This window comes from Lampetra planeri, chromosome 11, assembly GCF_965212315.1.
Source record: "Lampetra planeri chromosome 11, kcLamPlan1.2.h2, whole genome shotgun sequence".
Classification (NCBI taxonomy): domain Eukaryota; kingdom Metazoa; phylum Chordata; class Hyperoartia; order Petromyzontiformes; family Petromyzontidae; genus Lampetra; species Lampetra planeri.
Genome location: NC_136117.1, coordinates 11,962,596 through 11,980,466, shown reverse-complemented (window position 1 = coordinate 11,980,466; position 17,871 = coordinate 11,962,596). Strand labels below are relative to the sequence as shown.

The window sequence follows — 17,871 nt, the reverse complement described above, 5'->3', positions numbered from 1 at the left end:
CTACCACCGTAACTGGATTGTTTCGTTTTACAAAGCTATTATCATCATAAACTCTGAGCTATAATAGAAAAGAGGAAGGGGAAGAGAGTTGATAAATATATAACATTGTACACTAGATTAGAGTGGAGAAAAGTCGTAATTTTTTACACCTAGGTCAAAGGTCAACTCATCAATACCATAGGGTCCCTGGTTCCTTTCGGTCAGAGCGAGCCCTTCCTTGACTCCGTACGACACAAAAAATGACAAATGCCGTTTGGCTGACCTATTAACAGGCGAACAAATAGTTTCATATCATGCGGTATATGGTCTGTTACCGCTCACACACACACATGCACGCGCGCGCACATCGCTCATCCGCGACAAGTAATGTTCACGATCCCCGCAGTTGGGATGGCGATGAGTCGTGTGAATTCGCCAACGAACAAGTTGACGTGGCAGCTGACGTGATAGATGCATTTTCCAGGGAATTGTGTGGAACGCGTCCAAGATGGCTTCCTCCGTGGAGGAGATGCGGCGAAGAAATGTATTTTTTGGGTGCAGAGGTGCCAGGTGGAACCTTCCCCCCTCCACGTTCAGCAAGTCATCTCTTCGCTCACCAGAGTCCGCTCCTCTCTTCAAAACTCACCTTTTGTTCCCCCCCGAGCTCACCCCAACGACCGCTTAAATCTCCCCCTTCTAACCACTAACGCCGTTCCTACTCCCTCTTCGAAATCTCTCACTCATTCCCCATCCATGCAATTAATTCGCCATCATTTGATGTCAATCTAGCTTTGACTTAATTCACGCATCACAGGTTCGCCCATTACTCCCTCCCATCAATTGCATTCACCTCACCTTCACCGTTAACACATCTGTAAAGTGTCCTCGTCGTGAAGGCGCTACGTAAATGACGTGAAGATAAGGTAGATCGTCACATCGAAGGGTGGTGGCAGCAGCGGCATTGGGAGGCCTTCATCCAGCAGTGGATTGACCATGGCTGATGATGTTATGGTCACTGCTGGAGATAAGATACAGACCACAGACTCCAAACCCCTTGAAGAATTTTTTTATTTTGTCATTATTTCGTTGTTTAATAACCTTTAAGTTAAAAACAACCACACGTTCACAGTGCAACAGTGTTAAAGGTTACAGTAGGGTAAATTTACATAAATTAAGACCTACTAAGTTATTTTTAGTCCACTGAGTACGTTAAAAACCCATACAAATTGACAAACAGACGACGTACAATGGCTAGATTGGAGGTTATTTTGCTTTGTACATGTGGTAAACGCAACATTAAGCAGCTATATTTAGGAACAATGGTGAACCACATGGCTCAATTTAATTTGGGGTTATGGATAGACATTTCACATTAGAAATATGTACTGTACAGCATATTAAAATCTATGTCACAAGGGCTAGGGAATTTATGGTCCCGAATGGAGATCAAGGACATTTATTTTTGACGTCTTTTAAAAAAAGGAACTGTGCATTATAAATAAACCCTTATATTTCACAATGTTACCATTATGTACACACACAGTGATTACTTGTGCAGGCTAAAAGGGAAAATTGTGTTAATTTTGTTCCCAAAGTAAATAATATACATCGCTATTTAAAAATGGGGGGGGGGGGCAGTGGGGGGAAAAACACATGACTAATGTTACAAAAAGTCATATAGACCCTATTAACTCCTCGATATAGATCAAAGTTAGTATACGACCAGCATAAGAGGCGAAATTACGCCACGCATTTACAGAGCATCATTAGTAGTGCCGTCTAATTACGCCGATCCACCAACGGGTTCACCGATTCCCTGACTTTTGAAGCGGCTGCGTTACCAACTTGGACGATTTTAGTTTTTCCTCCCTCCCGCCCTGGCTTGCCGACGTCGATTTCCGCTGCCGAATGGACGATCCCCCGGTAACCACGGCAACCACGGCAACCACGGTAACCACGGCAACCACGGTAACCACGGCAACCACGGTAACCACGGCAACCACGGTTACCACGGTAACCACGGCACCACGGTTACCACGGTAACCACGGCACCACGGTGCAAAGGAAACCGATTCACTGGCGAACGCGCGTTTGCCGCCCAGGGGTGTCTGTCGATTTTTTTCCCCCGTCTTGTTCAAAAAGAGACGGAAGGGAGGCAGGGAAGGAAGGAAAACAAATAAAGAGGCCAACTGCGTTGGCTACCTTCGTGTGCCGTGGTCGACAGCTGTAAACAAACCCTTCTGGAACGCACGCGCTCCTTCGCAAAAAAGCAACTCCTGCCCGTCGCGGACGGGCGATCACTGCGAATCGTCTGAACGTGCAATTATAATATTTTTTTCGCGACTGGCTGCAATGGCAACGACTAAAACTCCCCTGGCTTCGGACAAGGGGTCCCCCGTTTCGATTCTCAAACCGTCGATGATCGCCCTTGCCCCCCCAAAAAAAATAAAAAATATTGCATCGAACTCATCGCGCGGCGTCGCACGAACCGCGAGCACTTAGCGCAGGACCCGGCGAGTTAACGCCGGGCAGGAGACGACCTCCGGCTGCGGGAGGACGGCCTGCCTGCCCCCGGACCTACAGCAAGTCGCTCACTTGGCCGATATTGTTCTGCGACATCTTGCGTGGCAGCGGGCTGGGCTGCCGTTCCCCGTGCGGCTTCGCGGCGCTCTCGCTGGCCCTGCGGGCGTTCGTCCCCGCGCGCCCGCTTGCCGGCTTTGGCGGGAGCGCCGGCGGAGCCACGCCGTTGCCCGGCAGCGAGACGCTGCGGAAGCCGCCGTGGCTGGGGGACTGGCGGGGGTGCGCCGTCCCCTCCGCGCCGGTTATGCGATTGGGCTCCGATAGGCTGACGCGCACCGGCAGCTTCGGAGGGCGGTCGCCGTCGTCGTCGTCGTAGCCGCCGTCTCGGTCGTTTAGAACTTCGGAATCGTCGTCATCCTCGCTGTCGTGAGCCACGTACGTGCCGCCGGCGAGCCCGGCGCTCCCGCCGTCGCCGGCGGACGCCGCGCGGGCCCTCGCCGCCTCGTCGCGGCCGCACGGCCGCTGGCGCGGCGCGTACTGCGACGCCGGCCTCGGCAGCGGCGGGCCGCGGGGCGAGGGGACGCGAGCGACGTGGACGGGCAGCGGCGGAGTCTGGGCGCCGGGCTGCGAGAACGCCGCCGCCCTCGCGCGACCGTGGCTCCCGCCGTTGAGCGAGCGCGGGTCGGTGGGGGAGGCTGGGATCGTTCTGAGGGGTGACTGGTGGTGGCAGAAGAGGTGGGTGGGTGGGGGGGGGAGGGGATTTGTTTGGACAAAAATGGGGTCAAATTACAAAGCTGAAAGGTACGGTTTGAGCGTGTGCCGATACGGAAACACGAGCGTCTGCCAACGGGAAGACGACGCACCACTCTACCTTTTTTGATGACCTCAGCGGGAGGGCGGGAGGACTTTCGCCGATGGGCAGGGAATCTGCAACACAACGAGAGGCCCGAATGGTTATTCAGTGGCCGTCCGCGTCCACGCGCGGCAAACCACTTGCCCATGCCACGCGGTTCATGGGGGTCACGTGCAGGCTACAACGCGCAGCACAACAATGTATGTTTCTGCACTGCCCTCTGCTGCCCACTACCTAGCCCCGCTGCTGATAACAGCCAGTCGCGCACGGTGCCCACCCAACACGAGCAACCACTAACCGGGTCTCGGTTCTACTGAGCTTCCGAGATCTGCCGAGATCTGCCGAGATTGGGAGCGTTCTGGGCGACAGACCCTTGTCCACCAAACACGGTGGTGAGATGTTAACTATCTCGCCTGGTATACAAGAGGTCGTGGGTTCGATCCCAACCCCGACGCCTGCTGCTGTATATTTGGAGTCAACGTGTCTCTCTCCCCGTGGTCGTGTGGATTTTTCTCCGGGTCCTCCAGTTTTTCCCTCCACGTTTAGAATTAACATCACGCGTTTAGAGTATTTCGTTGCTATAAATGTCCACACGATTGAACTATAATTTGTGATGACCAGGTTGCTTCTGAAAAAGAGCTATAGTATAGCTCAGTGGGATCTAGGTAAAATATAAAAAATAGATGACTCCCCTGCCTGCTCTGATAAGTCCAGTGTGCCTGATCCCATCGATGCAACTGGCAATGCCGTCCAGAACGTCAGGATGTCGCAATAAATTATGCGAGGGAGGGATGTGGAAGAAATATTTTATGAAAAAAATAAATTTTGGTTTTTATTTTAACTCTGTAAAAACGTGAACGGCAGCCACTTTGGGGAGTGGGGGGGGTGGGCAGCGGGGGGGGGGGGGGGGGGTCGCTGTGCGGTCCTCACCTGGTGTCGTCGCGGGCTGCCGTGGGGGCACGGGGGGTGACCCCGGACCCAGCTCGGCATCCGTGCGGGCGAACGCTCGCGGGGGTTGTGGGGTCGTGCTCTTCTCGTCCAGACTCCAGCTGCTGGGCGCCGGTGGCATCGCTTGAGAAGAAACGACGACGAGAGACATGGGGGGGTAGGTCGGTAGGGGGGCGGGGGGCTGTTTTCTATTTACATGGGAAAAGTTGCACTGCTCCGTGAGAGATCCAAACGGATTGCTCGGTCTCAGGAAGCCAAGAGTACGATCGGAATAAACGAAAAAAATGCGTGAAAAAAAGCACACGCAGTATTTTATTCCAGAACATTTCAAGAGGCGCCTTCCAAGCCTTTACCTTTCTCGCCGGTGGAGAGATTGGGATCGCTGCACGGTTTCATGGCTCCGGCCACTTGCTGCATGCTCTGCTGCAGACGCACGGCACACGCAGGCACGCAGCGGCACGCATGCAACAGCCTCATTGCATTCAGCACAAGCAGCAGCATCACAAGACGAACTGCATGGGTTATTGCTTTTCTTCAGTGTTCTCGATAAATTTCTACAGTGCGCGGACAATTTGCCACGCCATTGCCGGCAGGCAGCAGCTGACCTTCAAGTGGACTTTGTTTTACTCCCCTCCACGCACTCTCCTACCTCTCCCCTCTCATCTCACTCTACTCCCCTCCACGCATTCTCCTGCCTCTCCCCTCTCATCTCACTCCCCTCCACGCACTCTCCTACCTCTCCCCTCTCATCTCACTCTACTCCCCTCCACGCATTCTCCTACCTCTCCCCTCTCATCTCACTCCCCTCCACGCACTCTCCTACCTCTCCCCTCTCATCTCACTCTACTCCCCTCCACGCATTCTCCTACCTCTCCCCTCTCATCTCACTCCCCTCCACGCACTCTCCTACCTCTCCCCTCTCATCTCACTCTACTCCCCTCCACGCACTCTCCTACCTCTCCCCTCTCATCTCACTCCCCTCCACGCACTCTCCTACCTCTCCCCTCTCATCTTAAATCGTTTCTCGCTTCACGCGGCGCCTTCCAGGAACACATCCTGCTGCCGCGTTAAACGAGGACTCAGTCATAATAACGAAGCGTTACGATGTACGGCGGAGCGCCGCCGCGGCTGTGAGTGTGCGTGGCCACGCCGGCGGTCTCACCGGCCGCTGCTTGGAGCTGGGCAGCACGAGGGCGCTGAAGGGGCGGTCGCGGGGCAGGGGCAGCACGGACGGCGTGGGGCCGAACGTGAACGACTCGCGGATCTTGTCCGACAGCGACGGGGAGCCTGGCGTACACACGCACGCACACGTACGCACAAGCACGCGCACACGCGCACGCCACACGCCGGAGACCGACGAAAGGTCAGAGGGAGGACGTGTAACAACGCGGATCGATACGGCAAGTATCAAAGTCGGTGGGGTCTTAAATTACACTCCCTTTATTTTAAATAGTGGATTGCCAAGCGTGGTGATAATTGCATGACGTGCCGTCGTGGGGGATTGTGGGCGATACAATAATAAAATAATCGGTACACAAACCCGGCTTTGTGTTACGATGGCTAAGAGGTAAAGGTGCAGGCACGCACACGCTACTGCCGGCGGACGGGACTTCAACCAATGGGAGCTCTCGAGGGTATTTGGCCTACTCTTCCACGCTGGACAGACGTTTTTGTAATGAGGTGGGTGGTACACCCACACTTTAACCCCCCCCCCCCCCTCCCCATCACGTAACCTGCTGTTCGGCTGTCTGTTTTACGACGAAAAGATAAAAACAAAATAACAACATCCATTCCGAGGTATCCTGCAGCCGCCACGGTTTGTGCAGTGGATGCGGTTCAGGGTGGACCAATGTTCATGAAAGGTGCGGCACAGAAGCCAAAATATAAACCGGAGCTGATAAAAAAAGAAGCGAACCCTGTCACGTGGAAGGAGAAATAAGATAAACACGGTGCATTGAAATTCCTCCTCGGGACGAATTTGCTTTTGGGGTGGGTGAAAGTCTCGGATGCAATTGCCACCTCTGACGCTCGAGGGCGCCGGGCAGTAGATGCACGCCGGCGCGGAGCGGGTGGAGCTCAGGCTGGACGTGGAGGGGCTGCTGGCCTGTTCACCCCACACAGAGCCGGCGGCGGGGCGGGGGGTGCGAGGAGAAGGGGGGTTCACGCACGTGAGCTCGCTGTGTGTGTGTGTGTGCGCGAATTTCTTTCGCGCCGTACGTAGCCAACCCGTCGCGAATCGGTGGTGCGGGGGAAGAACAACAAGCTAAAATACAAAAAGCAATTTAAAGCTTTCGTGACTGCAGGGATTCATCTTCTTGGTTCTTTCGGTAAAGTCACGTAGAAGGGAAATCATAAAATAATAAAAATAAAACATAATAAAATAATTCTCACGACGTTTCGGCCACAACGCAAGCAGCCGCAGACGCTGTGTTTCCGACAGGCCTGTTCTTCACCTGAGGACGGCTGCTTGCGTTGTGGCCGAAACGTCGTGAGAATTGTTTTATTATGTTTTATGTTTATTATTTTATTATTTCCCTTCTACGTGACTTTACCGAAAGAACCAAGAAGAGACAAAAAGCAGTCGTAAAGAAATGAGTTTTCAATCTAAATGTAAAAGTCCATCCGCTCCCCCCTCCCCCCAAACTCCCTCCCATTCACTCGTTCCACGCTGCACGCGCCAAATGATTGTTCAGCACCTCCCACGTGACGCGCTGAGTCGGTTAACGCTTTATTCAACCACCGGTCAAATCTCTTGTCTGCTACTCGCCTCGCAGGCACCTTGCTGGACTTTGGAATTTATTCTGGCCTCCCCCAGAGTGCAAACGGTCCCCTCTCTCCACCCACCCAAACACCGCCCCTGTCTGGTCCACAATGATACAATGGGCTCATTGTATGTGCACTGCACTTCGTATAGCAAGGTACCTTTCTTTGCCAGTATCAAAGTATGAAAAAATAAGAATCGGTTTTTCACTTTCTGGCAATAAAACAGGAGGTGTTAAGATGTTCGAACACCAATTAGAAACATCTTGCAAGGACAAGGTACTTGGTATGTACGCTGAACTTGTTTCACAACGTACGTAGCCAGCTTAGCACGTAGGCTTTCGCGATCAATATCCATAATAAAGCTTTTTTGCGTTAGATCGTGTAAATATATAAATGTGTCGTTAAAACCCGCCACCACCCGACACAGCATATTAGTAAGGTTTGTCACGTAAACAGAATGTGCCAATTCGTCACTAGTACAGCAACACCGGTGTGTTGAAGGGCCAAGCCTCAACATTTACAATCTGAGTACGACGTTTCGCTAGTAATTACAACTAGCTTCATCAGGCAACAGCCAGATTTGTACGTAGCCAACCGCGCTAATCGGAGGTGCGGGGGGGAAGGACAACAAATTAAACAAAAAGCTATTTTAATGAAAATCCATAGCTCCAGTGACTTCCTAATATCGGAAGGAATAGCGTTCCAAACGGCCGCAGAAGAGCGTCTGAAAGCGCGCGATGCGGTGACCGCCTCTGTTGAATGGTGAGCCAATAGCCGCTGCTGCGATGATGATCGGAGTTAGCCCTCTGCTGGTTTACGTGTTCCTTGACGAGATCGCCAAGGTATTATATTGTGCTTCATTTGTGGCAACAACATGGATGTTTAACGCGCGGACGAACGACGGGGTGTCACCGAGCACGGAGGGCACCACTCCCACCTGCATGGGGACCGGGAAGGCCTCGTCCGGGCCCTCGCTGGGCGCCCCGTCGCTCGTCCACGGGAGGCCCGCCGCCTCCACCGACGCCTGGGACGACAGCGACGACCCCGAGAGGCGAGCGGAGCCTTCGCCGCTCAGCGGGCTGCCGAAAAGGACGGGCGTTCGAACAAAAACGACATGCACGGCGCCGATAACGCGGCAAATAAAACACGCCACGATACGATGTCCTTTCACCCTTTTACCCCCCACCGGCACTCTCCGAGCCAGCACAGGGAGGGGAGTCTATGATCACGGTGTGAGTGATTTTCACGCTGGATATTTTATGCGCCCGAGCCAGAAGCGATCCGTGATCCGCCGGCCTCACGAGACATCTGAATCCGGGCTCACGGCCGCCGTCTATCCATAGGCCACTGCGGTAAACTTAAGACGAGGCTTTTTGTTGCGTGCGTGATATGGGAACGGCAGCCACAACACGCTGGGCATGTGGGCCCTTCGCTTACTCTTGGTTGACCCTGCCCGCCCGGGGTCTTTGGATTGAGAACCTCGTGGATGGAGGAGGAGGAGGAGGTCACGGGGTGGGGCCACATGCCTCAATGCGCCGTGGTGGTGAGATGTTAACTACCTCGCCTGGTATACAGGAGGACGTGGGTTAGATCCCGACCCTGACGCCTGTATATTTGGAGTTTGCGTGTCTCTCTCTCTCTCTCTGTGGTCGTGTGGATTTTTCTCAGGATCCTATTTTTCCCTCCATATTTAGAATGAACACGCGTTCAGAGTTATTTGGCTGCTATACATTTCCACACGATGATAAGCCACTTCGTTGAGCTATCATTTGTGGCCAGGTCACTTCTGAAAAGGAGCTATCTAGCTTAGTGGAGCCTAACCTCGTAAAATAAAGACATCGTAGTGTTTAAATAGTTTCAATGGCTGCATCAGATCGACTCTTATGGTCACGACTTGGGTACCAGAAGGGAGCTCGCTAGGGGGGCTTTTCCAGGAGGAACCCGAGGAGGTTGGTGACAGTGATTTTTACTGCGCATGCTCCCAAACGTGACATAACACAAACGTACACCACCATGACCGTTCAAACGATTCCCATTTAAAGTTGAAATGCAACTCATGACCCTGCCACGAACGGGCGTCATCACAAGGGGAAGCGGTGTCAACACTCCACGGCAATGTTCACGACATCACCACGATCAAATGTTGGGGGCAGGCCGCAGAGGCAAAATGTCACCGTTTACGTAATTCGCAAAAGTCCACGAAGGCTCACAAGGGACCGTGAGATGCCACAATCAGTCACGGGTGTCATGTCTCTGGTGTGTGGTGTGCACTTGGTGTTTTGAGGGTTTTTTTAGTTTGGGGAACAGTAGTGTAGCGGTTAGCGCGCTGCACTACAAACCCGGCGACCCGAGTTCGATTAACGCTCACGGCCAACACCAGTGATGATTATCTGAATCGGTCATGGGCCTCCCCTAGGTCGACTCTGCCTCAAATGGGTACCTTGTGCGGTGTGAAAACATTACCACTAGGGAGACAAAGGCGGTCGGGCGTGGTGCTGGCCACCCACCCCCTCGTGTGCTGTTCCGGCCTTCATAGGTGCTTGCTAACAGCACTTACCCCAACAGTCTGTTAAGGCTATACAGGGGATCTTTGTCTTTGCACTTGGTGTTTTGAGTTCGTACGGTTGCAAACATCTTGTCCACAATACCGATGGGAAATGCTTCAAAACATGACACGTGCTCATTTCTGGATGTATTCACCACACAGGTGTGGGCCTGCCAAGTGATGTTTTTGGCCATATTTGATAGAGGCCTCCCGCGGTCGCACGACAAGACGGTGTGTCCGGTCACGTGATACTCGTGACTGCCTGTGATTTGCCATCGCCGCGTTTAAATCAACTCTTTGCATTGCCCATGAAGTGTGAAGCGGGATGGGATGGGCGACCACCAATGTGCAAAATTCCAGCGCGACAAATGTTACCTAGGCCAGTCAAGGACAGTGCAGCGAAAACCCCATCATTGCTCCACACACCCTCCCCCCCCCTTCACTAACCGACACTGACCAGCGTGATGAAGTATGGTCAAACATCCCTCACGGCCCCCCGCAAGGCGAGATGGCGAGGCCCTCATCCGGCACTGGATTGACAAAACGCTCTGCGGGTGTACTACTGGGTAGGAACCAAAGAACCCCGCCTCTCTCATGACCGCCAACGATGATGAAGACTGCGCAGGACGAACGGAACGATTTACAACGGCCACCCGCCCACGTGATCGTTGCGATGTCCTTCACAGCACGACGAATTTTTCCTTGTGGGCGAGCGACACCGTTGCCTGCTGAGGGACGTCGGTGCAAAATGGCAGACAGGGCACAAGGTGACCGGGAGAGGGAAGAGATGCCGGGAACGGAAAGTCCCTAAGACGGACAAAGAGGACACACGGCTCAAGACAAGCAGCAGGAAGAGAGAAGGAGGAGGGCCAGGCAGAAAGGGGGGGGAAGGCCGAGATGTCAGGAAATGAGAGGGACATGAGGAGATACCTTTGCCTGCTAAGGAACTTGAGCATGTCGGTACTGATGGGGACGTTGACTCCCGTAGCGCCGCGACCCATCCACACCGTCTCCTGCGGGCCACGCAACAGCACAGAAACAGACCGCCGACGCGGTTTTGCACGGACTGCGCTGGCAGCCGGCGGCTGAGGGCGCGACACAATACCTTGCCGATCTCGTCAAGGAACAATAAACCATCATCACGCGAACTCCGGTCATCTTTGCAGCAACGAGCCATCGGACAAAGACAGTCACTGCATCGCGCTTTCAGATGCACTTCCGTGACCGTCTGGAACGCTGTTCGTTCCAACATTAGGAAGCCAATGGGAGCTATGGCACATTTAAAGCTAGATTGAAAACTAATTTAGAACTGCTCTTTGTGTGTAGTTTGTTGTCCTTCCCCGCACCTCCGATTAGCACGGTTGGCTACGTCCGGTGCGAAAGAAGTTCAATAGGGTGAATTTCCCATCCAGTAACAAAAAAACCCACCGATAATAGGATTAACTTGGTGCTTTCGGGTGAGACGCTCCTCTTATTCGTTGTACAACACACGCGGACAATACATAGAAACCATCCTCGGCTATCAGGGGGCTCCTGCAGATCGAGTCCGCGACACACGGACCATGTGGGTAGCGGACAAGGGTGCGTTATCGCCGCACCTGCTCGGCCAGGCTGGCGCGCATCTTGCAGAACTGCTCCACCAGCCGCTTGTGCAGCGGCTGCATGTCGGGCGACGCCACGCGCTCGTGCACCTCCAGCCCCGTGTACAGGATGTGCACCTGCTCTCACACACGCACGCACGCACGCAGGGGAGGGCTGTTCTGTTATTCCCCTTTCTTTCCCACTAGGCACATGCGACCCGCGACAGCGTGGGGCCCTCACGGCGCAGGTTTACACTGGCGAGTCGCAACCAAACGGTGATACGTTTGCTGGCCTCGCAATACTGTTGAATCTGGCTCACGCAAGGACGGCCGTTCTGTTATTCCCCTTTTTTTCCGCTGGGAACATGCGAGCTGCGACAGCGTGGGGGGGGGCCCTCACGGCGCAGGTGGTTCTCGGCCCGGCTGTTTACACTCCCCAGGCCACGTGTCCGCTGGCCTCACGAGACTTTTGAATATGGCTCGGGGCCAAAGCAGGGCCAATGACTCATTGATTGCGTGTGACGTCATCGGCTCGGCTCGGTTTTCGCAGCGGAAAAAACAACTGAGCCGGAGAAAGGTGTTTACCGTACACCGGAGGTGGGAAACTCTGCTGTTACAAGAGACAAAGATGACTTTCGGGTTCCTTTGGAGGGTCACACATCGACCAATACCAATACCCGCCATTCGCCACGAAGTGACGGTGACATCCCCACGTCGCTCGTGCCAGGCCAGGTGCATTTTGAGGCCACGTGAAGTGTCGAAGGCTCGCAGACAGGAGGTCACGGGATAGACCCAGGTGCCATGGGTTGACTGAGATGACTGACAGATGCACCAGCTGTGCCTCCTACTGTGCAAACTTGCTGCATTTTAGCCAATCGCTGCTCCGCTCGTTGTTGCGAGCGTCGCTCCTCTGCCCTCCGTTGTTTTTGAAGGGTGACTGCCTCCAACAGAGTGATCATGTGTGGCTAGGTCGCTTCTAAAAATGAGCTATATAGCTCAGTGGGCCTTACCTGCTAAAATAAAAGTAATTATTGTTATAGTTTTATGTCAGTATGTTGAACTTCTTCAGCGGCACCGCACCTGTTCCATCATCAGCTCCTTCAGCCGCAGGACTTTTTGCCAGTCGTCCAGGTGGCTCTCCAAGTAGTCCTTCATGAAGAAGGCCTAAGGGGATCAAGGTTTACAGCGCATGTCACACATCCGCCACACAACCACTACTGCTACCAGCAAACAACCACGCCATAGCATGCAACCACCACCAAACCACCACCATCAGCACGCAACCACCACCACCACCAAACCACCAAACCACCAACACGCAACCACCACCACCAAACCACCACCACCAGCACTCAACCACCACCACCAGCACTCAACCACCACCACCAGCACTCAACCACCACCACCAAACCACCACCACCAGCACTCAACCACCACCACCAGCACGCAACCACCACCACCAAACCACCAGCACTCAACCACCATCACCAGCACGCAACCACCACCAGTACTCAACCACCACCACCAGCACGCAACCACTACCACCAGCACGCAACCACCACCACCAAACCACCACCACCAGCACTCAACCACCATCACCAGCACGCAACCACCACCACCAAACCACCAGCACTCAACCACCAGCACGCAACCACCAGCATGCAACCACCAGCATTGCAACCACAGCCACCAAGCCACGAGAGACGAGCGTCCTGTCGAGGGTCCCGTCGAGGGTCACCGCACCTCCTGGTAGCGGGCGATGCCCCCGTTGACGGCGGCATCGATGACCCCATTGAGGCACATGCTGAGCGGCTGCACGCTGGGAACGCCGCCTCCTCCGCCGGCGCCACCGCCCGCCGCCCGCCCGTCCGCGCAGCCCTTGTACTGCGCGATGAGCGCCCGCAGCTCGCGAGCCTTCTGCTCCAGGGCCTGCACGGCGTTCTCCAGGGGGCTCAGCTCCACCTGGGAGACACCCGCCGGGGGTATCAGGCAGTGAGGGTCACCGTGCGTCGGTTCGATTTTGTTGAACGCTCCCTCCCCCACTCCCCCGCCCACTTCCCCGGGTTGGGGCCGAGGGCGTTCGCGCGCAAGTTCCATCCGTTCCGTCCGCCGCTGTCTGTCCGTGAAAGTGAGATTCAAGTGTTCGTAGAAAAAAGATGATCCAAAAACGATTCGACTTTGGTGTACGGTCGTGTTTCTCGTAGGGACGCAGCCCATTGCAAAAGCGGCGAGATTGATCCACCAAAGGATTGCCCAATATTTTTTTTTTCAAATAAGCAAACGCGGATCTAGACGAAGCCAGGGGGTTCGAGACCATTGCACCAGCACAGGAGCAGAAGCGACGACCACCATTCCAAGGAACATTAACGTGACCCCTCTGATAGTTACTCTGCGAGCCCCGACTGCTCCCGCAGTCGCGCTTACCTTGAATTGAACGCGGATCTTTTTCACCCTCGAAACGACGCGACCATCTGGGTTGACCGTGACGCGTAACGAACGTCGACTGTAAGGATATTGCTTCCGTTCGTTCCGGTGTCAACTCGGTCAATCGGATTAATTAGAAAACAGACACTGCAGACTTGCGTGGAAAAAGGAAAACATCGAAATATCGCAAACTTACCACTTCCCTGCTCTCCACTTCGAACCAGCGGGAGATGCCGGGCAGACAGTGCGTCAACTTTAGGGTGGTCCTCTCGATCCACAGACTCTGTTGGGCGTCAGAACGATGACACGGTGTGAGATGGCTGCGTGGAATCGGGTGGGAGTGGGGGGGGGGGCTAATCCCCCACGTAAGAGACAGCGAGCCGGCACCGCCGACGTGCTGGGTCAGACCGCCCCGTGATGTTTGTGTGCGGCGGCAGCTAAAAACGTGGCCGACTTAAAGACACTTCCAAGGCGTCTTCACCGAATCCACTCTCTCTCCAGGAGGGGGCTTCTCTCCGGAGCTCGCCCCTAGTTGGGGGGCCGTTCCACCAGCGGCGTTGCGTCGTCGTCAGCGAAAACTCGGCCCCGGGGCTCTCCGCACCTACAAGAGGTTTGTTTTTTGTGCTCAAAACGGACGCCGTGGGAGGGTTGGGGGGGGGGGGGGGCTTCACCTTGAACTCGTTGTCGCGGGTCGCGCGGCCCGCGCTGGAAGGGGCGGTCGTAGCGGAAGCGCTGCACCCAGTTGGTGCGGTAGAAGAAGCGGATGCCTTCGTGCACCGCGTCCGCACTCAGCGGCGCCGAGTCCTCGGGCACCGGGCTCACGGCCGACATCTGGAGGTCTGCACCGAGCGACGGAAACGGAGAGAAGCCGAAGCTCCCAACCACGCGGCCTTACGCAGGCGAGCGCTCGATTGAGGCCGGCACGGCGCACGATGGGGGTTGGTGGGGGTGGCCGGCACCACCCCCGGTCGTCTTTGTCAAGCCAATGCCAATGTTTACACATCGCACCGGGTACCTATTTGAGGCTCAGTCGACCTAGGAGATGGCCCAGGACCAGTTCGGATAATCGTCGCCGGCGGTGAACGGGAATCGAACTCGGGTGGCCGGGGTTCGTAGCGCAGGGCGCTAACAGTGGCGAGCGACGCACACGCACGCGCGACGACGACAACGACGTTGCGAGAGACACGGCAGGGGAGAGAACGCCGTGCCTCGCCGCCGCGCGTCAAAAACGCCAAAGCGGTTCGGAGATGAATGCGTTAAGGTCCGCGACGCACGTGGAATATCGTCCGTGTTAGAATCGGTTGCGCGTGAATTATACACGTGACGTGCAAATGCTTTGCCGATTACATACTGATGTGACATTTGGGGATTATTTAAGTGAACAAAAGTGTAAAAAGGAAGCGGGGGTGAAAACGTTTGGAATGGAGATGCTGTCAAGGAGCTTAGTCGAGTGGATTTTGTAGAAGCAGGTGAGTAATCGAGATACAAGGATGAGTCTCGTTTGCCAGAGTGGCCCTGGGGCATCAGTCTGCCAGAATGTATGTGTGCACGTTGAACTTCTTTCGCACCATACGCAGCCAATCGTGCTAGTCGGAGGTCGGAGGTGTGGGGAAGGATAACAAATTAAGCACAAAAAGAAGTTCTAAAAAAACGAGTTTTCAATCTAGAATCAATAGGTGGCGATGCTTGCTTGCTGCTGCAGTGTTATTCCAATGTATTCATTTGCGGTGTACATTTTTTCAAATTTGGCAAATTTGAGACCTGACGCTGGCACTGACTGTCACACAACTCCTTGCGAACGACGTCGGGCCATCTTTAACCTGCACCGCGAAGCAGACGGGCAACGTAAGCAAGCCATTATCACGGAATAAATCATCAGATTGCTGTTATTAAGCCACGGTCATAAAGTGGGCGTGCCCCTGTGAGCGGTGGGCGGGGCCAGTATCCGAACAGCCAATCCGCTCGCTGTGGGAGGGGGATAGGTGGTTAGGTGGGCCTGGCAATTGAAAAGTGGGAGGGGCTGCCAAGAAGGGGGGCTGACAGGGGGGCGGGGTTTGACAGGGCGGGGAGGAGACTGACAGAGAGGGGGGAGGGGCTGGTGGGGGGGAGGGGGGAGAGGCTGGTGGGGGGGGAGGGGCTGGTGGGGGGGGGAGCTGACAGGGAGTGAGGTAGAGAACTGATGGAGATGGGACAGGATAGAGGGGGCAGGATGGAGGTGGGACAGGGTGGGGGGAGGGGGCAGGATGGAGGTGGGACAGGGTGGGGGGGGGGGCAGGATGGAGGTGGGACAGGGTGGGGGGGGGGGCAGGATGGAGGTGGGACAGGGTGGGGGGGGGGCAGGATGGAGGTGGGACAGGATGGGGGGGGGCAGGATGGAGGTGGGACAGGGTGGGGGGGGGGGGCAGGATGGAGGTGGGACAGGGTGGGGGGGGGCAGGATGGAGGTGGGACAGGATGGGGGGGGGCAGGATGGAGGTGGGACAGGGTGAGGGGGGGGGGCAGGATGGAGGTGGGACAGGGTGGGGGGGGGGGCAGGATGGAGGTGGGACAGGATGGGGGGGGGCAGGATGGAGATGGGACAGGGTGGGGGGGGGGGCAGGATGGAGGTGGGACAGGGTGGGGGGGGGCAGGATGGAGGTGGGACAGGATGGGGGGGGGCAGGATGGAGGTGGGACAGGGTGGGGGGGGGCAGGATGGAGGTGGGACAGGGTGGGGGGGGGGGGCAGGATGGAGGTGGGACAGGGTGGGAGGGGGGGCAGGATGGAGGTGGGACAGGGTGGGGGGGGGGGGGGCAGGATGGAGGTGGGACAGGGTGGGGGGGGGCAGGATGGAGGTGGGACAGGGTGGGGGGGGGGCAGGATGGAGGTGGGACAGGGTGGGGGGGGGGCAGGATGGAGGTGGGACAGGGTGGGGGGGGGCAGGATGGAGGTGGGACAGGGTGGGGGGGGGGGCAGGATGGAGGTGGGACAGGGTGGGGGGGGGGCAGGATGGAGGTGGGACAGGGTGGGGGGGGGGGGCAGGATGGAGGTGGGACAGGGTGGGGGGGGGGCAGGATGAAGGTGGGACAGGGTGGGGGGGGGGGCAGGATGGAGGTGGGACAGGGTGGGGGGGGGCAGGATGGAGGTGGGACAGGGTGGGGGGGGGCAGGATGGAGGTGGGACAGGGTGGGGGGGGGGGGCAGGATGGAGGTGGGACAGGGTGGGGGGGGGGGCAGGATGGAGGTGGGACAGGGTGGGGGGGGGGCAGGATGGAGGTGGGACAGGGTGGGGGGGGGGGCAGGATGGAGGTGGGACAGGGTGGGGGGGGGGGCAGGATGGAGGTGGGACAGGGTGGGGGGGGGGCAGGATGGAGGTGGGACAGGGTGGGGGGGGGGCAGGATGGAGGTGGGACAGGGTGGGGGGGGGCAGGATGGAGGTGGGACAGGGTGGGGGGGGGGCCAGGATGGAGGTGGGACAGGGTGGGGGGGGGGGCAGGATGGAGGTGGGACAGGATGGGGGGGGGGGGCAGGATGAAGGTGGGACAGGGTGGGGGGGGGCAGGATGGAGGTGGGACAGGGTGGGGGGGGGGGGCAGGATGGAGGTGGGACAGGGTGGGGGGGGGGGGCAGGATGGAGGTGGGACAGGGTGGGGGGGGGGGGCAGGATGAAGGTGGGACAGGGTGGGGGGGGGGGCAGGATGGAGGTGGGACAGGGTGGGGGGGGGGCAGGATGGAGGTGGGACAGGGTGGGGGGGCAGGATGGAGGTGGGACAGGGTGGGGGGGGGGCAGGATGGAGGTGGGACAGGGTGGGGGGGGGGGCAGGATGGAGGTGGGACAGGGTGGGGGGGGGGCAGGATGGAGGTGGGACAGGGTGGGGGGGGGGGCAGGATGGAGGTGGGACAGGGTGGGGGGGGGGGGCAGGATGGAGGTGGGACAGGGTGGGGGGCAGGATGGAGGTGGGACAGGGTGGGGGGGGGCAGGATGGAGGTGGGACAGGGTGGGGGGGGGAAGGATGGAGGTGGGACAGGGTGGGGGGGGCAGGATGGAGGTGGGACAGGGTGGGGGGGGGGCAGGATGGAGGTGGGACAGGGTGGGGGGGGGGGGGCAGGATGGAGGTGGGACAGGGTGGGGGGGGGGCAGGATGGAGGTGGGACAGGTGGGGGGGGGGGGCAGGATGGAGGTGGGACAGGGTGGGGGGGGGGAGCAGGATGGAGGTGGGACAGGGTGGGGGGGGGGGGCAGCATGGAGGTGGGACAGGGTGGGGGGGGGCAGGATGGAGGTGG

General features: G+C 57.1%; 1 protein-coding gene across 1 annotated transcript in view; it reads right to left on the bottom strand.

The window, feature by feature from the left end:
- Window positions 1-1,029: 1,029 nt before the first annotated feature.
- The window catches only part of DOCK4 (dedicator of cytokinesis 4), a 132,349-nt gene continuing 115,507 nt past the window's right edge, over window positions 1,030-17,871 (bottom strand). The window contains 14 exon segments of the mRNA XM_078598856.1: window positions 1,030-3,216; window positions 3,371-3,426; window positions 4,283-4,423; window positions 4,654-4,723; window positions 5,463-5,587; window positions 6,320-6,404; window positions 8,001-8,142; window positions 10,539-10,621; window positions 11,207-11,326; window positions 12,269-12,352; window positions 12,932-13,150; window positions 13,809-13,895; window positions 14,284-14,301; window positions 14,303-14,451. Of these exon segments, the coding sequence (XP_078454982.1) occupies window positions 2,557-3,216; window positions 3,371-3,426; window positions 4,283-4,423; window positions 4,654-4,723; window positions 5,463-5,587; window positions 6,320-6,404; window positions 8,001-8,142; window positions 10,539-10,621; window positions 11,207-11,326; window positions 12,269-12,352; window positions 12,932-13,150; window positions 13,809-13,895; window positions 14,284-14,301; window positions 14,303-14,451 (2,039 nt within the window). The 3' untranslated portion in view covers window positions 1,030-2,556.